Source organism: Aptenodytes patagonicus, chromosome 2, assembly GCF_965638725.1.
Source record: "Aptenodytes patagonicus chromosome 2, bAptPat1.pri.cur, whole genome shotgun sequence".
NCBI classification, from domain to species: Eukaryota; Metazoa; Chordata; class Aves; order Sphenisciformes; family Spheniscidae; genus Aptenodytes; species Aptenodytes patagonicus.
This window is the reverse complement of record NC_134950.1, coordinates 62,788,282-62,814,999: the sequence shown is the minus strand read 5'-3', so window position 1 is coordinate 62,814,999 and position 26,718 is coordinate 62,788,282. Positions and strand designations below refer to the sequence as shown.

Genomic DNA, 26,718 nt, shown 5'->3' with positions numbered 1-26,718 from the left:
CATATCATGGGTGACATTTCTAAATATCAATTTAGCAAATTTTATGAAACACAGCTCCTATTTCTCTAGAGCCAAAGCTGAACAAACACTCTAGCACAACAGAAATTCCTTAGCCCAGCAGCACTGTCTGAGAATAAGAAAAACATAAAGCCTTCTAATTTTGTCCACAGTTCAAAGATGGATGTGAAATACTCCTACCTACATACACATCCAAGCCAGACTTTATCAGCCTACCCTCACTAGTCCAAAACCACAGTTTACTAGTCTATACACAGAGCACTCATTTTATTTCAGATACTGAATATCAGAATTTATAATAATTCTTGTGTTAAAAGAAATATACACCACATAGAATAAGAGATTGCACAGTATCTATTTCAGAGTTCATAAATAGTATCTGTCAAGCATTTTTGATGAATGATTCTACTATTATGCTGATTTACTGCTTGGAGCTGTAAGAAAATAGATTCACATCAATGTACCTGACTTTTGGAACATGCCATGACTTGGATGATTCAGACTTTTCCTATGTTTCTGCATGACTACAAAACATGCTTGTTTATATTTATATTTAAATATATATATTTATATAAAAACAAACTATATATACTACTTAGGAGTATGTAACAGCTATATTTTATCGATTGCTTTCTCTGTCATTCATATCAAATGTTTCAGGTTAAAAAAAAATCCCAAAGTTTTGTACTTCCCATGTCTCACCCATGATCAGAAAAGATACTTAGCTATTTTTTTACCTTCTGTTTAACAACAGTCCTAACCAAAAAAATAGTATATTTGATATAAGATGTACATTTCCAGCAGACCAGCTAGCAACTCTTTCATTTTCATAAAAAAGCCCAGTTGCAGTTTGTAATATGCTTGCAAGCCAAACAGGTTTACAGTCTTTTTGTTTGTTTGTTTGTTTTAGGCCTTGTGATTTTAAAGCATAATTCCATTTTCCTATTCTTGGATCAAAACAAGAAGCCCCAAATAAGTCAAACTTATTTTTTACTGTGTCTAACTTGGTATGACCATTTATAGAAGTTTTGTAATTACAAGTGGTCTTAACATAATTTCTTTTTTTTTTTTTAATCCTTTTCAGGATAAAGAAAACCCATTAATGTACTTTATTTAAACATTTAATAATTTAGAGAACATAAAGAACAAGTTAAGTCTTAGCTTACTCTACTGAACACCAATATTTTTAAAACTCCTTTTCAAATACTTTAGTATTGCATTGTTTTGATTATAGTTGTGTTGGGTTTTTTCATCCATTGATTTTATTATTTCAGTATGTGAAGACATCTTTTCCTGTTTTTGGCTGGGATAGAGTTAATTTCCTTCCTAGTAGCTGGTACAGTGCTGTGTTTTGGATTTAGCATGAGAATAATGTGATAACACACTAATGTTTTAGCTGTTGCTAAGCAGCGTTTATCCTAAGTCAAGGACCTTTCAGCTTCCCATACTCTGCCAGCAAAGAAGTGCACAAGAAGCTGGGAGGGGGCACAACCAGGACAGCTGACCCAAACTGGCCCAAGGGATATTCCATACCATATGACGTCATGCTCAGTATATAAGCTGGGGGGAGTTGGCCAGGGGGTAGTGATCACTAGTTCCATCCGGGACTGGCTGCATGTCGGTTGGCGGATGATGAGTGGTTGCATCACTTGTTTTTCCTGGGTTTTGTTCCTCTCTCTCTCTTTTGTTGTTTTTCTTTTCATTATAATTATTATTATTAATATTATTATTACTATCACTATTTTACTTTATTTTCTTTCAATTATTAAACTGTTCTTATCTCAACCCACGAGTTTTCTCACTTGTGCTCTTCCAATTCTCTCCCCCATCCCACTGGGGGGCTGGGAGGGTGAGTGAGCAGTTGTGTGGTGCTTGGTTGCCAACTGGGGTTAAACAATGACACATCTTTATAATGGACAATATACAAATGCATGGGATGAATAAACCTATTCAGAAAATTATAGAAGATGATATAGAACATATTTTAATATTCCACAGTACTATATGCAAGTTAGGGAATCATATCCAAGGTTTAGAGACAAATCTTGATTTCATCAAGAAGAAAAACAGTCTTTCTCCACAGGAGGAATAAATGGGATTTGAAATATTCCTAGTCATTGCTCCTCATGAACTCCAGTTTTTACAACTTGTGTTTGATTGGCATATGACCTTCAGCATTCCAGAGTGCAAAACTTCTGTTTCACACACGTGAGCCTGATTTGTTCTTCTGAAATTTAATATAAGAATATCCTGGAGTATTTCATTTAATATTTCTGTGCGAGTTGCATCCACTGTTCAATGAAATTAACCTATCTGCATTTAGAAGCTAGCAAACACCACACACTCTGAAAGGTCTCCTTGAAAACCTCTTGTGAGCTGTCATCATATATCTGGGTCATTAGTAATAAATTCCTTATAAAAAATTATAAGCTGAATTTGATGACCTGTAATATTTCAGAAAAGTAAGCACTTGGAAAAAAAAACAAAAACACAAATTGTTCTTGGATAAGAAATAATTAGTATAGTGAAAAATGGGCCTGGAAATTCAAAAAATGTGATTTCTAATCCTTTGTTACTTAAAAAATTAGTAACAGATTAGTAAATTTTAGTCACAACAGTGTCAGGGCATATCATCTCATTAACATATTTATTTCTTCCTATTTCAGAGAATGCATCAATTAATCAAAGAAAAAAAAACATTCAAGGCTTTTAATTATCTTCAATATACTTCATCTCTTAGTGTTAACACCGCAATTTTTTGACATTATTGAAGCATTCATTATTTCTTGATACATACTCATTAAAGATTTACTTCTGAATTAAATTTATTAATGAAAAGGAAATTAATGGCATAACCATCTAAATAGAACATTCAGCTGAGTTACCTCAGAATATAATATTGAATAAAGGATGAGGAAAAAGATGCTACGGTGAGTTTAAAAGTTGCAGCTGTATGAAACAACAAAAGAAAATTTATTTTTCATCCCAATCTAAATTGTAAATTTCTATGGTGACAGAACACTTATTTTTGACAATATGATTCCTTTTGTTTTATTAAACAGCAAGAGCTCAGTTTTCAATTTCAAGTGCAACTATTTTACTTTTTTTTTTTCTTTAAAAAGCATGCATATTTATAATTATACCTTCGGTATAATTTTTTCTTACACCAACAAAACCACTGGATTTTGTTCACACACGATGAACTATTTCTGATAAAGATTATTTGAAATATTTTATTCCACAGCACAGTATCTCAGTGGTGTTACTTCAGTCATATCACTGCAGTATATTAAGACTGAAGTGTAACTTTCATGGTGTTGCTTCTGAAAAAATATATAATTCAAAGAATATAATGCCTTGCTACCTCCTTCATAGCTGAAAATGAAGAAAAAAGACTGTCCACAATCCAAGATTAGATTAAGGTGTATTATAACCCTATAAACTTTTCAATAGAATATATATGTGTTGCCTCTGTTGTTTTTTGTTGGTTTTTTGTTTTTTTTTTTTTGGGGGGGGGGTCTGCATTCACTGCAATCATGTGGTAATGAAAATGAGAAATTCTTTTCATACAAACAATGTGTAAAATGCTAAACTGTACTCCCTCCCTTCCAGGAAAAAGAGAGCTACTTATGAATTTTGGTTTAAAGGAAAGAGATAACATATGGCCTGTAGTTTTATACAAATATACAGATAAACAGAAACACACAGTATGTATAGAGAATTATACATAGCTACATCTTGCCATTTAAAGCATGTAATGCTAAGATTTGTATTTGAAAGTGGGATTATTACTAACATACAAACTTGAAGAAATGGAGACAGCATAGATGTTGAGACAGATGAAAAATATATAAGAAAATACAGCCTTTTTACAGGCTATTCTTACAGCTTGTATCAACAAAAAGAGTCATATTGAGAATTCCAGCAGAGTTTCAGAGTATCCACAGAACTTGTCAAATAATCAATACATTATTTCAAATAAAGGGAATCATGGAACTATTGATGATCTCACCACCAAAACAGAAGTGTTCAGGTTGTTTTTATGCTTCTACCCACAAAACTGAAAGACAAGAAATTGCCAGCTTATGTTGGAATAAGCCCAAGGACTTAAGCGGGATGTTGCTTATATGTCTTTCAGTGTGAAAAGCTATACAATGAAAGACGAACAAAAATAAGATACACACAGTCTTCAGAGTAGCTTAACTGTTAGACTGTTCAGGCTGGATAGGAACTGAACAACCTCAGTCACATCTGCAGGGATTTATTACATGTGGAAGAGCAGCACGGAAATAGTCTTAAGAGGATCTACCCCAGACTAGATAATAGCTTAGATTTCCTATTTCTCAAGTTATTTAATTCTAGGACCTTATGTTCTTTCTCTTCATAGCATATTTTCCTCAAAACCTCAGATTTATGGAGTTGATATTTTCTAATTCATAAAGATTATTCTTGTATGTAAAAACAAGAAAACTTCTTTATTAGATTTAAGAAGTCCCAATAAAGCCAATGGAAAAAATTTTTACCCTCAACAGAACCATCAGTTTCTGAAACAAACAGAAGCATCAATAGCTTTCTTCACCTAATCACTGTAGCCAGATTGATTTTTCAGAAAGCAGACTATTATGTATGTGTGAGTACCATGACCTTTCAGATTTTATCAACAATATTCTTCATGTAAATTGATCCATCTTATACCACTGGAGCCAGGGACGCAGAACTGCTAAAAGCATTCACTTCCACTTAGTTAGCTGTAAATATAACTTTTATGAAAAAACAGCTTCTTCAATCATGGTACATGGCTTCTGTATGTCATGTGATGAGATGTAAATGTCTAAGACAATTCAGAACTGCAGATACCTTTACACCTAGCAATCATAAAACCACAAGAGTGTGAATGTAGAGTAACCGATTTAAACTTAATCAGTTCTAGGCCATTAGACTTGGTAAAAGGTATTTCCACTCAACTATACAGGAGCCTGTTACAGTAGTTTCCATTTGAAGGTCAGCAATCACCATAAAAGTTTTTAATCTATGAATTTATCAGAACAACCAACAACCACAAAACAATACTGAAAAACAGAGTATATATAATCAATCTGAAGACAAAAGGAACTTAATATTTTGGTGAATTAGTCTAGACTGGGTTGAACCTCTCCCTGTTCTATTGCTTTGTAGCCTCTTAGCCATGCTCTAATGCCGATACAGTCATTTGATACTAAGTGGGGAACATCAGGGCTCTAAGGGCATCCTCCCCTTGCTGAGATTTGGCTGCCTGGGCTCAGGGCCAATTTAGAGAGTGTAGCTGAGGGCATATCCCTACTCCCCTCTTAGAAGGGACCTTAAGTGAAGCTCTTCCAGAAAGCTCTGCTGGAAACCAAAAGCAAAGGCTGCTCCTCCTTGCCTTGGGAGCCTTTATGCTGAGTCTCTCCCATGAGCCTTGCCTGAGCTCCAGCCTCAGATGCATCAGAGTCACTATGGACTTGCCTGATGATCTGGACTTTCAGCTGACCCTGGATACCACCACCAGATCTACTCTGCTCTTCTTCCTCAGGTGCTGTGGGACTGGGTAAGGTCTCTGCCTCTCCTGGCCTTGGTCCCATGCTCAGCTCCTGTCTCCCCTTCCCTTAGGGAACGGGCACATATTGGTGTAGAGGTCAACATTTTGACACTGATACTAAAATTACAGTAGTACAATGTAAGAGGAATTCTGGATTCCAAACACTTATAGCCACAACATAGCTATACAACACCGGCAAAAAAAGCAGTCTCCAAAGACTAATCACCTGCTGAGTCACAAAGACCTCTTGCAAACACTACAACGACAGAAAAATATTTTCTAGACATCTTTCAGAAAGGTTTCTACAACCTTGTTCAGGCAGGTTACACAATAGTGTATTAAATATAGTACACTATTCGGTACTAGAGAAATGAAATCTCCTTCCAACATGGTTACCATCCATTTTTATTACACATTTGGTAATATGAAAATAAATGTCCTTGATAAGATGCATGGCTTGAAGTAAGTAACCAAACAATGTCAACTATCTGAAAGAAGCACAGAAAAACGATGCAAAAAGGAAAGTGAAAGCAAAATAGAATGAATCAGTGAGTAAGAAAATGTGTGTAACACAAGCTGAGAGCTATACAATACAGCAATCACCCCAAATATCCCAATTAGAAACTGGATAAACCAGTACTTATTTTGGTATCTAAGGGTTCCTGCTAAATGACTTCTTGATTGATATTTCTGACTACAGACAAAAGGAAAAATAACAATGAAGATTATTTATTTTCTTTTGTGATTATGTTATGTGACAACACAGATTAAGAATGTCTTGAAATGGTTTTTTTAACATATCCACTTTTCAACTATAAGTAAACAAAGAGACTAGAAATATTAAATATTCTTCACTTACAAAACCAAAAAAGAGTGATTTCTTCCACAATGTTTCTGCATTAAGAAAGGCAGATGTAGGGTACAATATTGTCTTTTAAGGAACCACCTTTATCATCATCAAGTTTTAAATAAAATTCTGGTCAAAGCATCTTAAAAAAAGAAAAAAAAAGCCAACCAAGAAAAAGGATTTTAATTTCAGATAGCAAAATAACTTTGATTATCTTATATCAACTATTATTTCTCTTCCTCACAAATTTTCTGAAACAGAGAAAGACAGAGAGGTCAATATCCCTAAATTGAGAAAAGCAAAGCATACAGGAAGTGATGGGGTCAGACAAGAGGTGTTCAGGTCTATAAATCAATATTTATGCCATTTGGGGACTATCTGGCTCCAATGTACACAAACAGCAAGAGTTGTTTTTAAGCAATCTCTTGACAAAATTACTTTATCTAATAACAAAATAAAAGCTGTTATTTCTGTTATCTCCTTTGGCACAAGCCTTAATTTTTTTATGCAATTCTTAAGTCTTGGGTTTGTTGTTCTTTTTTTTTAAATAAGGAGTCAGGGAAGAAATATATCCTCTGAAAAGCATGGAAATAAAAATGGTAGCATAATGAAAAGACAATCTTCTGTAACTAACGGTTTAACCAGAATTACATGCACTAAATGATTCCAACATTAACTCAAAGGAGCACAAAAGGCAAGTGTCAAACCAAAATCAGACTACTTCAAATTAGATTACTCTTTCCACATACTGGGATAAGTAAACCAAAAATAAAAATAAAAATAAAAAAAATTAAAAAAGGAATAAGAAATGTTATGAGGCGTTACACAGAGACATGTCTTCTACACAAGCTTGGCTAAAAGGATTAGAATATGAGAGGGCAGTTCAGGGAGAACCGAGCCCATGGTCTCCTCAACGAACATCATAACCCAAGATAGCTGTCCTGAAAGCAATGAGGTATGCATAGCACAGCAAGACAAAGCACAAGATATTCCAAGCATCTACTGCTGGCTGTTTAAAGAACTGAAATTTCCAAAGTTGGTAAGAAATATCACAAAATACAGTTCAAATCCATGAATATACATTTTTAAGAGGCATACTGCTGAAGAACAATCCCTTCCTCTCTTTTTCCAAGACTGTTAAAAGATGCCCAAAAGTGAAGGCTGAATTCCTGAATTAGCCTCTCGGGGGTTTTTTTATTTTATTTTTCTTAAAAAGAAATTTGTCAACAAGTGAATTTGAAAGTCTCTTACTTCAAAGAAGTCACAAGTCAGAAGTTAATCAGAAGAACTAATTTCAAATATTCAGTAACTGTAAGAAGTGCCTTGCCAAATGAGACAAGCTTTCAGATATTCCACATAGGGCCAAAGATTCTACCTAAGTGAAAAGATTAATCACTGAAACCCAGATTTGACAGGCTGAATTTAAAGGAGTGAAACTTGAACTGAGCATCAACACACTTTGATGCATACATCCCCCTTTACCAACTGACAACTTAATCATGAGACAAAAAAAAAAAGGGAAAATTCCTGACCTTCTATGAACAGCAATAATGTATAGAACGTATTTCAGGAATGAATAAAATAGTGGGGAAAAAAAAACAGAATTAGAATCATAGAATCATAGAATCATAGAATCATTTAGGTTGGAAAAGACCTTTAAGATCATCGAATCCAACCATTAACCTACCACTGCCAAGTCCACCACCAAACCATGTCCCTAAGTGCCACATCTACACATCTTTTAAATACCTCCAGGGATGGGGACTCAACCACTTCCCTGGGCAGCTGTTCCAATGCTTGATAAACCTTTTGGTGAAGAAATTTTTCCTAATACCCCATCTAAACCTCCCCTGGCACAACTTGAGGCCATTTCCTCTTGTTCTATCATTAAAGAATTAAAGAAGATCTGAATTTTATTTTTGTCACAGATTTTGGAGAATAGTCTGAAAACACATTCAAGTCTGAGACTAGGGCAGAAAAAGGTTAAATCAATTTCATACGTATATTCTGGGGTGGAGTATACTGTATTTATTTCATAAAGGGAACTATATAAAATATTATATCATGATATATTATAACTAGCTGTTTACAAAGAGGAGAAATAGAAAAGATCTTAAAATCTGGTAGTCTTTTTGAAAAGATGTAGTAAGGCAGGCCAAATAGGATATGAGGAACAACTCGCAGAAGTTATAAAAATTATTATTAATCCTTTTTCTAACAAATCAACAGCAAGAAACCTGATGGTCTGCTGAGCATTACACAATCAATATGAAAAATGAAGGAAACAAGAATGCTACTTGAATTTCCTCTATATTCACATAGGAGAAGCATGGAAATAATCCTGTGCCCATATTTTGTATGTGGGCTACATCATATGATCTGTCTCAAATTGAACATTGTCATGAAACAAACAGACAAAATGGGTAGTTTAAAAACCCTGGGAAGAGGTACCAGTCATTAAAGACTTCAGAAGGCCTAGAAAACATCTAGAATGAGAAAAATTTTTAAAATGTTTCAAGAGGGGATCAAAAAAGCCCAAGGACCTAATATCTGTAACAGGAAAACTGACATTCTTAATTACAAATAAGATGACAAATATGATATACTGATGAAGAATCAAAACAATTTTTATGCAAGAAAACGTAGGTCTTATGAATCTATTTCAGTTTTCTGAATGAGTCAATAAATTGATTCTGCTGGGTCAGAGGTCTAGGCAGGCCTTCAAAAGGCATTTAACAAAGGCCTTCCACAATGATTCTTACAGAAACTTAGCTGACTTTGAAAAAGAAAAGGCCCTCACATGCTGGAATACCTAGTTATTAAATTAGGAAAAAATAAGAGAGAAGGGACAAGAAGAGAGGAATAAATGACTAGTTTCCATGCCGTAGGAAGATCATATCAGTAGGCACCCAAAGGGAACCATGCTTGGCTTTTGCCACAGAAAAAAAAAATCAAAATTATTTAGGAAGTTAGGCAAATACAAACAGAAACAAAGATGCTAGGGGATTAAAAATAGTAATGGCCTTCAATACTTAGTGATGAAAAGAGAAAAAATATAAAGTAATGAAAATCAAAACACAGTTCTGATTCTACTGATAGAGGTGCAGCTCTGAGTTTACTATTATCACTAAAAATGTGATCTTACAATTATAAAGGGTACCCTTATTTAAAAATACCAGCTTTTTATTTAAAAAAAGAATATTGTGCAATAGCAGTAAAAAAGTAAACAGACGATTAAGAGTTATTAGGAAAAGAATGTTAAACATAACAGAAAATATAATTATTCCAGTCATATATTAACATGTTCAATAGTGTATTTCTGTTTATTACTGTGTCCAACCCCCCACACACACACCTTCCAATTATATAAGTTTGGAACTGGAAAGTCAGAGAAATAATAATAAGCAATTGATAGTAAGGAATTGCTGGTATATGATACTTCAGTTGGAGCAAAAATAAACCAAAGTGAATTGACATGTAGGATCCTGGGGTGGATGGAGTGAAGGAAGAGGGTACTGAATTAATTTTCAATTCCAATATCATGAATTTGCAGATGTAGATTTAAAGCAAACAACATAAATACTTCACCCAATGTACAGCTAAATTTATAATTTTTCATGGCAGGACATAGTGAATGTTAAATATTTACATGTGTTCAAAAAATAATTTAAAAAATTCACAGAAGAATTATTCAGTAAGTATTAGAGTTGAAAAACACCACTCTCATTCTGGAACTTTCTAAGCCATAAGTTGCTAAGAAGCCATGACAGTGCTCTGGGAAAGTATTTTTGCTCTGCTCTTAGTAAGTCTTCCATACATATCCATTTTTGGTCAATGTTGGAAATGGGATACAGGGTTAGATGAACTTTTGTTCTGATGGTAAGCAAGTACTGTCATGCTACTCTGCCAAAATAAAAAAAGGCAACTGGCATTTAAAAGCAAGCTTCCCCAGTTGGCTGGAAAAAAGGGAGAGAGATGGTGCAATGAAGTTGAGACATTAAAATTTTCTTTTTTCCCTTAATTTTTCATTTGAGCATTCTAACCTTTGAAAAGCTATGTATAGAAAAATGAAGAAGGGGCAAAAAATCCCCAATATTGGCTTCATAAACTTCGTAAGAAAGAAAAGACAAATTTTTTTTTCTGAACTGCAAAAACTCTCATTATTATAAATATGTAACTTACTGCTTAATGAAAAGCTTGAGCGGAGACATTGCATTTTGTAAACATCTACAATTGCAAGGATGATAGTCAAATAAGTGTTTGTCTCCCATATGAACTTCAAGATATTCAGCCTGCCACAAATAACCTCCAGTGACTTTTAAATAGAAGACAACACTGAGAAATTCAGTATAAAAAGCAGGAAATATTCTAACCAGTATAAGTAATACTTTTTACATTTCCATGAAAAACTACAGGTTTTGTCACTCTGGTCTCATCACTGAGGTTGAATGACTGAAGAGATCTCCTCCAACTAGAACTTCTATTATTTTATAATTAGAAAATATCCCTTAGTAAACTATCTATGAAAGCTACAGGCCAATACTAAATATGTACCTTTAAGTGAAATCAAAATCTTTCCCTAATTAAGAAAAAATACAATACAGAATAGCTGATTATACACACACATGAGCAAAACCTATAGTTCTTCTGTTTTTATCATTGTTATAAAATGTGTAATCCAAAATTTTTATGCAATCTGAAAATTTTATCACCACAATTTACAGACCCATTCAACAAGTTAGAAAATAGGAGCTAAAATATTAAACTTAAATGAAAAAAATTAAGCATACTAGCACTCTTAAAGTTATGCCACTAGTCACACGCAAATGACATTCATTTTTAAATCTGGTCTTTGACCTTCAGCTTCTTCTTGTCAGGAATTCTGAATTAAATATTTTTGAAACTGGAAACAATTTGGTGAGGGAAGTACAGAGTGCTGAGTGTTGATCCGTGCTAGTTTGTAATCTAGTAATTTTTTTCCATGCTATTATTAAACATCAGCACAATTTGCTACAGGAAATGAACACATCTATAAAACTCTGTTTTTATTTGTTTTTAGCTCTACACTTTAGTGAGTTTTCTAAGGAACTGAAATGAGCATTTCATCAGAAAAGTAATTAGAAAAAAAAAATCGTATAAAAACAACTGTATCACAAGTGGTAATTCTGACAAAATATATTGCGTTTTAAAAATCTGTTAAGAGAGAAAAATGTGCAGCCAGTACTGCCTTACCATCACAATAACCAGCCCCAGAGGTTTGCATTGTAACAAAGATAATTCTCCATTGGATGAACAGTGCTAAGTGAAGTATCAAAGTGTTTAACAATAATACCATAATTATGTCTTCTCTTGAGTTTTGTTCTGAAGAGTAAAAAATATGTTAAAAACTCAAGCCAAGAGATCTGTGACACAAAACCAGGAATGAAACACATGTCAATTACTATAAGCCCTTGCTATTCAAACTTCTCCCACATCATCCAGACAAATTATAAAATTCCTCCTCTGTACTGTGGTGCCTCCTTGGAACACCTCTGGCAGATCACGTGCATTCAGAGAGTGGGTAGACAGATCGCTGTCTACTGTGATCACTGTTGACACGGAAGCAATTTGCACCTCTTTTTGTATTTGGCCATAATCGCAACAGTAAGTCATCACAGCAGAAGTCAGTAAGTAGACTACAGCAGCAGGTGCTGAGGCCCATGCACAAGCACAAGAGCCTAGGTTTTGCCTGCTTTTATGGCCCTTAATCCACATGCAGTATGAGGCCATCCCCAAAACTGGAATTGGTCCAGCCCTGTCCACTCCCTTAGGCCTTGGAGCAAGGATCGTGAATATCTGAAGCAGAGCTTCCCACATGGTTTCCTTCAGAAGGAATTAAGTGTGCACAAAATCACTCTGAACTAAAGCAATATCAATTCAAGGGGGAATGATGAGGGAATCTGCCTTAAAGCCACATTACTTCTTTGAACCAAAATGTTAAAGTATGTTAATGCAGCTGCAGCATTTGTCACCTTATCTCATTCTATTTATTTTTCTCAACCACTTCTTAAATTTTATTTCACAACTGTACCTGTAAATACTTTTATAGTTAATAATTTATGACAAGTTTGTATGGAGCTTAGAGTAATAAGGCTGCCTCTTGTTAAAAGTGTTCTACTGTGGTGGGTTAACCTTGGCTGGCTGCCAGGTGCCCACCAAGCCATTCTCTCACTCCTCCACCTCAGCAGGTTTTCTCAGGGGGAGAAAACAAGATGAGAAACCTCATGGGTCAAGATAAAGGAAGTTTAATGAAAAAACAAAGGCTGCATGTAGAAACAAAGCAACTCTCCCCCCTCCCCCCCCCAAAAAAAAAAAAACAAACCAAAAACCAACGGAGATGCATTCCCTTCTTCCCACCAGCAGGCGATGTCCAGCCACTTCCCGGGAAGCAGGGCTTCAGTACACATAGAAGTTACTTCGGAAGACAAACACCTTAACAACAAGTGCCACCCCACCCGCCCAGTTCTCTTAGCTTTTATCGCTGAGCACAACATCATATGGTATGGAGTATCCCTTTGATCAGTTTGGGTCAGTTGTCCTGGTTGTGCCCCGTCCAAACCTCTTGCCCACCCCCAGCCTACCATCCATTGCGCGGCAGGTTGGAGGGACAGCCTTGATGCTGTCCAAGCACTGCTCAGGAACAGCCAAAACACTTGTGCATTATCAACCCCTTTCTAGCCACAAGTGCAAAGCACAGCACTGCATGGGTTGCTATGAGGAAAGTTAACTCTATCCCAGCCAGACCCAGTACATCTACATTCCAGTAAATAGTAAACAGCTGGAACAAATAAAAATTAATACACTTTAAAATGACCCAAATATTTCTGGGAAGAATAAAATACAGTATAAACAATCTTTTTAGCTGCCTGTATTGAAATTACAAAGACTTTATAACTACACCAGGATAACTAGTTTCTCCCATACAAGAAACACATCATCAAATATCTTGTTTTGTAATTAGGAGGAAGAAATACATCTTTCACATCTTTTATCTAAGGAAAAGGAAAGAGTCTATGTTAAAAATATGAAGAAAACCAATCTCATTCAAGTTGCTATCATAAAAATGGCTTTTTGCCTATAAAGTGTGAGGAACATCCACCCACCTCTGACATTGTGGTAGGATGATCTTGGTTGGCTTCCAGATGCCCACCCAGCTGCTCTCTCACCCCCATCCTCTACAGAACAGGGGGAGAAAATAAGACAGATGGGCTCATGGGTTGAGTTAAACTACTTTCACAAGAAAAACAGACTCAACTTGGGAAAAATTAATTTAATTTATCACTAATTAAAAATAGAGTAGGATGGTGAGAAACAAAGATGAAACTAAAACCATCTTATTTCTCCCTCACCCTTCTTCCTAGGCTCAACTTCAGTCCTTCACTCCTGGCTCTTCTACCTCCCCCCTTCGTGCCAGAGGCACAGGGAGATGAGGAATGGCAGGTTATGGGTCAGTCCATAACTGATCCTCCCTGACGCTCCTTCCTCCTCATGCTGCTCCCCTGCTCCAGCGTGGGGTCCCTCCCATGGAAGACAGTCCTCCAAGAACTGCTCCAGCGTGGGTCCTTCCCACAGGCTACAGTTCTTCAAGAACTGCTTCAGAATGGGTTCTTTCCATGGGGCAAGTCTTTCAGGAACAAATTGCTCCAGCGTGAGTCCCCCACGGATCGCAGCTCCTGCCAGGAGCCTGCTCCTGTGTGGGCTCTCCTCAGGCTGCAGCTTCCTTTAGGGCACGTCCACTTGCTTTGGTGTGGGATCATCCATGGGCTGAAGTATGGATATCTGTTCCACCATGGTCCTCTATGGGCTGCAGGGGGATAACCTGCTTCACCATGATCTTCTCCATGGCCTGCAGGGAAAATCTGCTTTAGTGCCTGGAGCACCTCCTCCCCTCCTTCTCTGACCTTGGCGTCTGCAGGGCTTTTTCTCTCACATTTTTTCCTCACTGTTCCCTATCACACATTGCTGCTCAGTGTTTTTACTGTATCTTAAATGTGTTTTCACTGCTACCAGCATCACTGATGGGCTCAACTTTGGCCAGTGGTGGGTTCCTTTTGGAGCCAGTTGGAACTGATTGTGTCTGGCACGGGGCAGCTCCTGATCTCTTCTCACAGAAGCCAACCCTGCAGCCCCCCTACTACCAAAACCTTGCCATGTAAACCCAATCAGACAATTTTTCAAATTATTTGCATAAAAAATGGAGTGCTTTCTCCTTTTGAAAAATCAAACCTAAAATATTGATGATTTAAAAACCATCTTGCTAGGCAATATTAAATTAAAATGGTTTCTCCTTAAAAATACATGTTGTCCATCATTCCATCTTTAAAATCTATGGATTTTTTTTCCTACGAACATTATAACCTTATCATATTAAAGATGGAAATTAAACTTAAAAAAGATTTTCTATGCATCCAGAAACTCCAGTTTATCATTTTGCACTTAGATTCTGTACATGTACACTACAAAATATATTCAATGAATCAAATATTTAATAACCAGATATTTACAATAATAATTAGAGATAATACAAAAGGACAGTTACTATTCCTCAAAATTAATTTATAAGTTTGTTTCAAGGTCATATTCATCAGATGAAATAGAAAATCTCTTTCCATAAACAGCACGTTTTGGGTATTGATCTATACCATCAACAAGGGTTTTTTTCTTCATTTTATCCCTTCCTAGATGAACCAGTTAGATCCATTTAATATTTGTTGCCATGCTATTTGTCAAACAATACAGCTATTAATGTAAACAGTATTCACCATTCCAAGAAGTACAATCAATAAAACCACATAGTAACAATGTCTGATCTCAATTGTTTCATCAGTTCTGCTCATTTTGTACAACAGAAGTTAACCTTTCAAAAACTGCATATAGAAACATTTTAAACCAACATACTGCCAGCTAAGAATAATATTAAGGACTCAAATTTTGTGCAAAACATAATAAATATTAACTTTTGTGTTCAGAACTTCAATTTGCATGATTTACTACCATAAGTGGCAAGAGATTACACAAATTCTATATTCTGTGGAGGTATACATATTAAAGAGCAAGATAATAAGTGTTAGCATGAAATCATTTAGGCAAAGATGTAAGGACTTCATGTCTGTATTTTGATACCATTTTTAATCTTACTAAAACTGTTATTAAAGAAAAAATGTTGCCATTGTTTGTTTATAACCTTTAAAAGTATAAATCAGCTATACATCAATTAATAACATTGTATATTTTTCTAAATAACTACAATGGATCTCCCAAATCATCTCACAAATACAGGTTTTGGAGCAGCTAGGGTGTTTAGGTAACTGTGTTTTGCTCTTTTGTTTTTGCTCAGATTAAGATGCACAAAGATCTTTAGACAGCTGTGGTTTCAATTTTGTGTATGCTCCCCTTTGCTTACTTAAACATCTAGCCATCACCCATATTTTACAGAAATAATCCTTCTGCATTCCTCTAACCCTGCATATAACGTGTTATTTTATTTGAACTCAAGCTACCATCCCAGAAAAAAGGCTCCTGAATCAGAAGTCAAAGCCATTCTTTACAGGTTATTGATGGTATTAGAGCAAATTAGACAGGGACAGTCTCAGAAATTAGAAAGGCTCAACAGCGACATTTGGATGTCTCTACATAGGAATAGACAGGTTCCACCTAAGATATAACTTGAGTTAGGCTGGAATCTTTGAAAAAGCCAGTTTCTCCTTCCTTAACTTGTTTTTCATTTAATGGCAACAGCAAGGTTAAAAAATATGCTAACTAACTCTACAAACCCCTGTCTTCTCCACATATGGCTGGCCAGGTCTCCAACGCCATGACTGATTTGGAGATGAACTCTCTTTAGAGTCATTTTTCTCAGATGGGTGTTTCTGTCTTACTAACTTTTTGTTGCTGTGAAGATAGAGTTCATTGAGGCATTAAGGGTTTACCACATTCCTTCTTTCCTCTAATACTGTTGACCTTTTATTTTACTCATGTTGTCAATGGGGTTTTGTTGTCACAGAAGAATGTTCATGGTGGTACAGTTTGCCCTGTCTGCAGCCAGAGACCAGGAGCCTTGGAGACAGTGAGCAAGTATGATTAAGATACTATGGCAGGCCCTGGCAAGGAGTCCTGGCTGGAAATGCTGCTGAAGACTACAGGACTGCTCAACCTTGGTGGTGATGCACCACAGGGCATGGTTCCCAGCCAAAACTGGAGAAACTGCTCCTTGTGCAGCAGATGCCTCAATTCACAGCTCTGGATCAAAAATGCTCCCATCAAGGTCATGCTATCTCCCTCTGAGGCTGGGGCAGGCAGAGGCAATATCCTTGCCTGTAGATGCTGCGCTCCTGTCAAGGAGCTCTGTCACCAAGCTGAAGGAAGGGACCAACAGGAACCTTGTGAAATTCAGCAGTGACAAAGTCCTGCACCTGGGAAGGAAGAGTCCCTTGCAGCAATATAGGGGTGGTGGTTTTTTCAAAGTAGCTATTGCTTGGTGACTGGCTAGGCATTGGTCTGCTGGTGGTGTGTGATTGTTTTTGCATCAATTCTTTTCTTTTTTTTTTCTTTTTTTTTTTCTTTTGCTTCACTTATTAAACTGTCTTTATCTCAACTCACTAGTTTTTTCTCAATTTTGCCCTTCCAATTCTCTCCCTCATCCCACTGTTGGGGGGTAAATGAGGACTGGGTGGGAGCTTACCCATCACAAACAGGCTGCCCAGAGAGGTTGTGCAGTCCTGGAGGTTTTTGAGACCCCACTGGACAAAGCCTTGAGCTACCTGGTCTGACCTCAGAGCTGACCTTGCTTTGAGCAGGAGGTTGGACTGAAGATCTCCTGAGGTCCATTCCAGCCTGACTTGTTCTGTGATTCCATGATTTGCAGTTCTTGTGAATCAGAGATAGTAACAGCTGCAATTAAATCAGTTCCCACCCTAGTCTTTGGATGATAACTGTTACCAATCCACCAGATGATGGATTACATAGTTTCAGCTGACACTAAAATACAATTTTTAATTTTCCCCTTTAAACTGATAATCAATAGTTTTGAAGACAATCTTATCCTAAAATCATCAGCTATGAAAAGGCAAACACTTCAGGGACATTCACTTTTATGATAAGGAAACAGATGACTGCGCTCCGTCTCCGCCTTTTGACTTTGATAAAAAGATGTGAAGTTGTGTCAATTAGAGGTGTGATACTTACAAACAGAGCTGATCACAGATGTCTAATATTCTATGTAAGTAACATTGTAAAAAACCAAACAAACCAACCCCCCTAACACATCCATATAACTAAAAGATATTTGAAATACAGTAACATGCCTTAGCAAATAAGCATTTTTCTGGCCACATCTCCAACCTCAAATTACTTGCATTACAAAGAAATCATGAAAATGCCGATATGATATGGTAGGATATGATAAAATAAATACCACTAAAGAAAAACCCAGAACAGGTGTTTGTTATGTAAGATATTTTATAAATTTTATAAATTTTATAAAGCTAAGCTAAATGTGTGAATTGCAGTTTGCTGTTCCTGAGCCATCACAGAAATATAGAAAAATCATATCATTACATCTAAAAGCAGACCTCAAGTACAGAACCTCGCTCTCTTAATCTTTCCCAAGAGAAATTACCAAGTTTAACTATACCCCAAATCTGGTCCTAGTTACTCAGACTGTGATTATTCAACAGTAAATGCACATAAATGACATTAAATTATTTCTTATTTAGGCAAACAAGAATGTTACTCTCTCACTCTGCCCAACTTGTAACATCAAGTATGTACATTTACTGATTGGTTGGGGTTGGGTTTTTTTTTGCTTTCTCTTACACATCTTTCAGTGTGTCAATGAAAGTGGGAGCCTTCTGGATTACTACTTAATTATTGGCACAGAAAACCATAAAATAAAGGAAATACCCACAGATAAGAGTCTCTGAATAATTTATCACATCATTTTTAGCAGTACAATAAGGTTTAAAAGTGAACAGATCTTTAGAGGAATAAAAAATAAGAAATAAGGCTCTTCCCTCAGTTCTCACTTCCCTGAGAAGAGATTCAATATTCAGCAAGACAGAGAAATGATTTGTCTCACAGCTTTTTTTGCTTTGACCTTCATCACATCAGGACTCTGTAGCTACCAAAGCTTACATAATCTCTTCTGTTCCTCCCAGTATTCACTTTTGCTCCCTAGTCTTGTCAAACTTGTCATTTCCCCCTGCTCCTTTTAAAAATGAAAAGATATTTCTTTCTGTTTCTGTACCCTACAGAAATTCAAAGCCACTGAGTTGTAATTGTCCAGGTCTGAGATGTAGCCAGGGCTGTTCTGTCTTGCACAACCCTTGTTTTAGGGACACATTTTGACATAGTGAAATAGTAATTCTTTTTGGGAATGCTCCCCAAGTATTCAAATGAAGCAATGCACATACCTTATCTTTAACCAGCAGCTTACTTTGTGCATTTTGGTGATCACAACTCGATTTAGTTAGTGTTGCTTTATTTTTCATCTTCAAAAGTCCCTGAATTTCTTTTACCTGCAACTTCAATCTTCTGTTCTCTTCTTCCAAACTTTGCTTTTCTGCTTCAAGTCTCTCTCTCTTTCCCCATTCAGAAGTATTCTCAAACTGCAGTCTTTCCAGCTGGGAAGGGTTGGGGTGTGGGGGAAGAACAACCGAAAGAGAGAAAAAGAAAGAGGAATAATATGGTTAAAACCCCCTGTTCTTTACAGGGTGAGGCTAATGGCCTCACCTAGAGTAAAGTGGGCATCTTAGAAATCAGTCCAAGATATAAGTTTTCCATGTTTCATAAAGTTAAGTACGTAAATTTGAAAAGAAAAAAAACAAGAGGTACATTAATTGTACCTTTATAAAAGTGAAGCATAGGTAATGTTTTAATATAGTAACTGGTAACCAAATCTTATTTCTTTCCCTGCTATTTATGGAACAACAGTATTAAAAAAAAGAAATTTAGTAAAAGAATTTGTTTTAAATAACATTTAGACTGATTTTGGTCTGATAGTGTCAAAGTTCATGTTTTATTCCCCAAAAGATGAAAAATCAGCATGTTTTTAGTTAGAGTCTGTTTACACTTTAGAAGGACTATAATGAATATTCATTAAACTGAAGAAGTTCTAAAGTATGTCTTCAGTACTAGAAACAGCTATCCTAATAACCAGAGGAAGGATTTTTAAGTTTTCACACTACTCTGCTTCTTGAGGTCACAATTAATAGTCTTAAGGGAAATACTATCTTTTATGGCCAATGCTGTAACCAAGCTTTCTGAATTCATTTATCTAATCCACATACAGGATGAATTAAATATATCAACAAAAAGCAATGTTACTAAGTCATATAAAACAATTATCTAACAACTGATTTTATTTATTCTTCAGAGACAACTAGACAGAGGTTTTGTCAAGAACATATGAAATGTTCCTCAGATTTCAAAAGAAAAACTGGTAAAATGAATTGATTTTTATAGCACAAAACAGGTACTTATCAGGTTCTAAAAGGTACTTACCAGAAGATTATTATTGATAAGTACTTACTATTAACAAGTTATTATTAACCGGTACTTATGAGAAGATTGAAAGAGATTAAGATAGATTAAAAACTGTGAAAATGAAAGATTCTAGTTCTTTCAACTGAGATGAAAAAAGAAGAGAAATGCTAATACATAAAAGTCAAAATTTTAAGAACTTTACAATTTTCAGTTTTGTGAGAACTAAAATCAATTATTTGATGAAAGTAGAGACTGACAGCAGTGCAAGGCACTTCTTCATTGAAGAAACAGAATGTCTGTGCCAACAAGGCTTTAGAAAGAGCCAGAGAGGTATACTTTTTCAGATATTGGTTACTTTTATTTTAAAATCAATTTCTGGCAAACAATGAAAAGCTACTGAACATGAAGCAAAGAGAATGAGGTGTTACAGCAGCAGAGAAACATAATTCAGACCCTGTGAATTGTAACAATGTGACTATCTAGTTAAATCAAATAGTAAACTTGTCTGTTCCCACCTTATTTCTGAGCAAATAAAAAAAAATTAAAAACTCTATAAAGTTAAAGAGGATCATTCAGATTTTCAGAGGAAAGTAGAAATGCTTTTTGAGTCTCTCTAGAAAGGACCAAAAATCACATTCAATGGAAAATAACAAGTGATTGTTTACTAACAATTATAATATTTTTTCTAGATATTTCCCTAGCTAGTATTCTACATATGATAAGCTAGAGGATTCCCCAAAAGCCTAAGTAAAGTAGGGGGAAGCAAAAAGCTCCACAAGCTTCATCTTCTTATAATGAACGATAAAAGACAAACAGCAGTGCTGATGTTTCAAACAGTTTCCATGTATAAATCAGACCCCGACCATAAGCTTATCCATTTGAAAATGAAGTCTATAATGTCCAAAGGCTTACATTATTTATGTACGCACACTTTATGAACTAAAGTTGCATCTAAATAGTAAAGTATAATCCTTGGAATAAATAGGAAATCAAAGACAAAAGAACTAATACATTACCAGAAAATACTTCATTAACAAATTAATTAGAACCATCTCCAAATTCCATTTCTAAACCAATTCACATACCGTATGGCAATCACCGCCTGTATGAAATTTAACAAGAGCAAATGCTGGATTCTCCACCTGGGATGGGGTAATCCTGGTTATATGTACAAATTGGAGGACAAGAGACTGGAAAGCAGCCCCACGGAAAGAGATCTGGGGGTTTGGGTTGATGGCAAGTTGAATACAAGTCAACAATGTGCCCTGGCAGCCAAAAGGGCTAACCGTGTGCTGGGGTGCATCAAGCACAGCATAGCTGGCCGGTCGAAAGAGGTGATTGTCCCACTCCATACTGCACTGGTGTGGCGTCACCTTGAGTACTATGTGCAGTTTTGTGTGCCTCAATATAAGAAGGACATCGACATATTAGAGTGTGTCCAGAGGAGGATGACCAAGATAGTGAAAGGTCTCGAGGGCAAGACTTATGAGAAGTGGCTGAGGTCACTTGGTTTGTTCAGCTTGGAGAAGAGGGTGACCTTATTGCAGCCTACAACTTCCTCAAGGGGGAGGTGCTGATCTCCTCTCTCTGGTGACCAATGACAGGACATGAGAAAATGGCATGAAGCTGCATCAGGGGAAGTTCAGATGGGACATTAGGAAAAGGTTCTTCACTGAAAGGGTTGTCGGTCACTGGAACAGGTTCCCCAGGGAAGTGGTCATACTACCAAGCCTGTCGGAGTTCAAGGAGCATCTGGAAGACGCTCTTAGACATATGGTTTAGCTTTAGGTAGTCCTGTGAGGAGCAGGGAGTTGGACTCAATGATCCTTATGGGTCTCTTCCAACTTGAGATATTCTATGATTCTAAATACAGAGGATGAGTACCAACTATTTCACTTAGAAAGGTCAATTGTCAAAGAGTTAAAATCTGAATGGATTATGTCTAAAGGCCAACAAAAGACAGGCTGTTCCTTCTCATCATGGATTATTTGCTCCCCTTAACAAAGAAAACAACAAGAAGAACAACAAATGAACAACCCTCCCCACACACACCCAACAGAATTCCTAAAACCTTGGCCAGTCTTAACATCATGATACACTGTTGGAGGGTACTATTTGGAGAGAACTCTGAAACAGTTCTTAAAAATAAAATGGGCCTTTGATCTAAGATTAGGCAAACTAGCAAGTAAAAGAAAGGAATATATTCCTTTCATACTCTATCATATTGGCAGACTAACTGGGAACTAATTTTAACTTTTTAAACAATTATGCTATTCAGCAGTTGCCTTTACATTATGGACTTGTTCTTGTATGAAAAGACTTTACACAGCTACAAAACTACTAGTTTTGGGGGGTGGTCCATCTGGGTAAAGAAAAATACAACAGAGTAAAAGGCCTATGTATTTTATATTCATGCTACCTCACAGTCTTTAGAGGTTATTTACCAGGTTAAATTCCTTAGAATGCGATAAACATCTGTACTGAGATTAAACAGGGAATCAGGGAAGGATAATTTTGTACCCTTGTTTTTGGGTTTGGGTTTTTTTTGGCATGGTCTACCCACTGGTGATAGAGTACAAGATGTTAACTCCAATACACAAGACAATGTTAGAAGCTCATATGTTCCTAATGAGGTCTTTAAACTCTATCCACTGAATTTCTGTACAATACCTGGAAAAGAAGGGATCACACACTTCTATTTAGCACCAAATCTCCCCCCCCCCCCCCCCCCCCCCCCAATTTGTGCAGATTTATAGTTGTTCAAATACCATCTACTGGACTACAATCACAAAAACTGTATTTTTCTAAATATGCAGGCATAATGTCTTACAAGTACCTACGAAAGATTTGGAACATAAGAAAGCCCTATGTTCTTACAAAACATCTGCCAAAAGACACAACTCAAAATTTAAGCTTGAAAGTTCACCTTTTCACAGTGATGACAGTAATCAATACCAATTCATTTTTGGCAGACTTCAAGTAGAGAGAAATCACAAAGCCATCCAAGGTTGAATTTCAGTCAGGCAATTAAGCACAAAATTACTACCAAACCAAGATCTGATGTCAAAGATAAACTTTCTTATCTCTGTGTCTGTAAAATTTCAATTCATTGCACCCAAGATGTCTACAAGCTCTAATAATGATAAATTTAAATATTTAATATACCATATACACAAAGAACTCCATAATAAAGTCAGAAAAAAATACTAACTTGTACAAAATCATGACTAGACAATTTTGGTATCGCTGAATTTACTATAAATCATTGTTCAGCAAAGTACTAGAACTCATATTTTCTGAAATACTAATTTTCAGAGTGTTAGTAATCAGGGTTGGTTTGTTGTTCATTAAGAGTTCTCCCAAACTATACCTTATGCTTATTCCAAATAACACTTTTCATATAATGTTCTCATAGGAAGTATTTGCTCTCTTTTTCCTCTTTGTTAAAGAATGTGCAAAAAAAAGTGAGGTGCCAGATCCCAACTTTCAGATTTCAAGTCAGAACACCAACTTCACAAAGTCATCATGTGTAATTTTGTCACTGCCAGCTAAAAAGATCAACTTTCTCTTAAGTAGACAGAATTTGTCTCTCACACTTGTGCAATGCATTCCTCATCCCACCCGCACCCCAAAACCCCTGTCAGGGCCCTTCCAGCTCCAGGAGTTCAACTGGCAGCACTCAAGGCCAGCTAGCTGATATGAGCTGTTGTAAAGAGCTGTTGTAAAGAGCTGGAAGAAGACTCAGCAGAGGGAAGTCTCTTTTTGCCTCAGGGCCGCTTTTAATCTGAATATTCCACACTCCATCTTTGACAGAGCTATGTTGCAAATATTTACATATTTGCATTTAAAACAAACAGGAGAGGTTCATACAAATGTAATATAGATTGCAGAAAACAGCTTTGATAACCCTATTGTTTTATGAGGAACACAGGTGTTCCTGAACTGACTAGTCTCACCTTTCTATATGAACTTTTAAACATATTTTATCTTGAATCAAATAAAATTAATTACATATTTTAACTCAATTAGTGGAAAACCCAAATATTGCTATTAAAAAGGCCATGAAGGAGAATTATTTTTTTTTTAAGTATGAAAATAACTGAAAAATACTGACCAAGTATTTGTTGGTAATATCTTTGCTAATCTTCCAAAATGAAGAAGGGTGCATGCATTTATTTTCATTGAGAATTAAAGAGTATTACTTTCATTGAGAAGTAAAGAATATTATTTTAATTTTTATTAAATTAAAGTTTTTATTTATTTTAATTAATAAATTAATTAATTTTTCTGATTTTTTTTTGTTTTATATTAATAGATAATCTAATCAAGTCATTACAATCGTTAAGCAGGATACTTCTGGCATGCAGAATAATAAGCATGTGTAAAGACATATGTTGATATTTGCAGAACAAAAATTCAAACAAAGGAAAAATATTTACTGCTTACAATATTTGTCCAATGACATACATGAATCTGATTTTATTTATCATTTGTTAGTCATATTTTCAAAACAATTTAAGCAACTCTTAACTCTTTAAGCAGTATGGGTACTGCACATATCAGGTGTGAGAAATATTTCCTATGCAAGTTCAGCTACTTGTTCCATGAATTAGCTTGACTCTCTTAATTTAATTAGGAATTAAAACATCTTAATGTCTTACTGATTGCTTATGATAGAAGCAACAGTATGTTCACTACAAAGGCCTCAGAAAACCTGTGAATGTACAGTATTATTACAGCTTTTAGTTATGCTTTTGATTCCATAAAAAAAGTTGTGTCAGTTATACATATTCATTTATTTTTTTTTAAAGTGAGTTAGAAGTTACAATGCTATATTCTTTTGCTGTTCACCTTGCTTCAAAGATGAAATACAGATATTCACAGCAGTAATATACCATTCAAGAATTGCACTTCATGACTCCATAAGGCCAAGTGCCGGGTCCTGCACTTCGGCCACAACAACCCCATGCAACGCTACAGGCTTGGGGAAGAGTGGCTGGAAAGCTGCCTGTCAGAAAAGGACCTGGGGGTGCTGGTTGACAGCCGGCTGAATATGAGCCGGCAGTGTGCGCAGGTGGCCAAGAAGGCCAACAGTATCCTGGCTTGTATCAGAAATAGTGTGGCCAGCAGCACTAGGGAAGTGATCGTCCCCATGTACTCGGCACTGGTGAAGCCGCACCTCAAACACTGTGTTCAGTTTTGGGCCCCTCACTACAAGAAAGACATTGAGGTGCTGGAGCATGTCCAAAGAAGGGTAACAAAGCTGGTGAAGGGTCTGGAGCACATGTCTTATGAGGAGCAGCTGAGGGAACTGGGACTGTTTAGCCTGGAGAAAAGGAGGCTGAGGGGAGACCTCATCGCTCTCTACAACTACCTGAAAGGAGGTTGTAGCAAAGTGGGTGTCAGCCTCTTCTCCCAAGTAACAAGTGATAGGACGAGAGGAAATGGCCTCAAGTTGTGTCAGGGGAGGTTTAGATTGGATATTAGGAAAAATTTCTTCACCGACAGGGTTGTCAAGCATTGGACCAGGCTGCCCAGGGAAAGTGGTTGAGTCCCCATCCCTGGAGGTATTTAAAAGACGTGTAGATGTGGTGCTTAGGGACATGGTTTAGTGGTGGACTTGGCAGTGCTAGGTTGACGGTTGGACTCGATGATCTTAGAGGACTTTTCCAACCTAAATGATTCTATGATTCTATGAGTTGTATTTTTAAGTAAGAGGTGAAGGTACTTTCATATAAAACATATAAACTTAAACACTTTGGGAAGATGCTTCTCTATCATTCATGTCATTCTTCCAAAATGAGTAGGGAGACTAAAGCGAAGCAAAAAATCAGGTCTGGAATTAAGTTAGGAAGAACAAGCAAAATTAAGTATTTCATGATCTCTTCATTGTAATTTTGTGCACAAAATCTTGCAGGTTTATGGTCTTTTAGAACACATCCAAGTCTGCTCAGCCCCCTTTGAGATGTTGTAAGAAGGGTCTTTTTATGACTTGGTGCTTTAGCTTCCGGAAAAGATTAAATTCAATGACTAAAGGCAATGTTAGGTGTTAACTCAGATTTTTGAGAATGTATTCCTCTCATTAAAACAAAGCAAAACAAAACAAGACAAGCTTCAGGGATTTGTTTCCCTCTAGAAACAAGATTTGGAATGTTGTTTGTTTTTCAATTGAAAAAACTCACAAACCTTATTTTCCAACTATGAGTTCCCTGCCTCTAGAAAAAGTAACTTTCTCACTTAAAAAAAAAAGGGGGAAGAAAAAAAAAAAAGAGTAGCTACGTATGCTGAAGGGCTTTGTAGACTGTTTCATAACTGTACAACTAGAGCTGCTCTGTGAGGGACACGTTCCCCCTCACTGAGCTTGAATGCACCCCTGGGATCTTTTGATCTACTCCATGCTACACAGTTTCAAAAGGCTGAAAATCACCTCATCCATTGTGCAAGTAATTTGTGCAGACCTGCTTTCCTTTCCAGTATGCAGCCAGAGAAAACAAGTGTTGCGAGACCTAATACAGCAAGATGAGGAAAGCAGCTAGAGGAACTTTTCTCAGCAAGGAAGTTGAGTCAGATGCTATTGAAAATGCAACACAAGGCAAATGTTCAAAAAGCGTTAGCTGCTTTGAAACAAGTAAATTAAATTTCTGTGAGTATATAAGTGTATATACAGTACATACACGTATGTATACGTGTGTACGCATAGACATGTTCCTGTGTTTCTTTAAAGGGAACCTGGCATTTTTTAAATTTTCTTTTTCCTTCTTCATTACATGAAAAA

At 36.2% G+C, this 26,718-nt stretch overlaps 1 protein-coding gene across 1 annotated transcript in view; it reads right to left on the bottom strand.

Annotated features, from left to right (window-relative positions):
• The window catches only part of CCDC102B (coiled-coil domain containing 102B), a 172,890-nt gene that overhangs the window by 108,563 nt on the left and 37,609 nt on the right, over positions 1 to 26,718 (bottom strand). Inside the window, exon 4 of the mRNA XM_076330058.1 lies at positions 18,872 to 19,081. Coding sequence (XP_076186173.1) covers positions 18,872 to 19,081 — 210 coding nt within the window. The remainder of the gene's footprint in view (positions 1 to 18,871; positions 19,082 to 26,718) is intronic.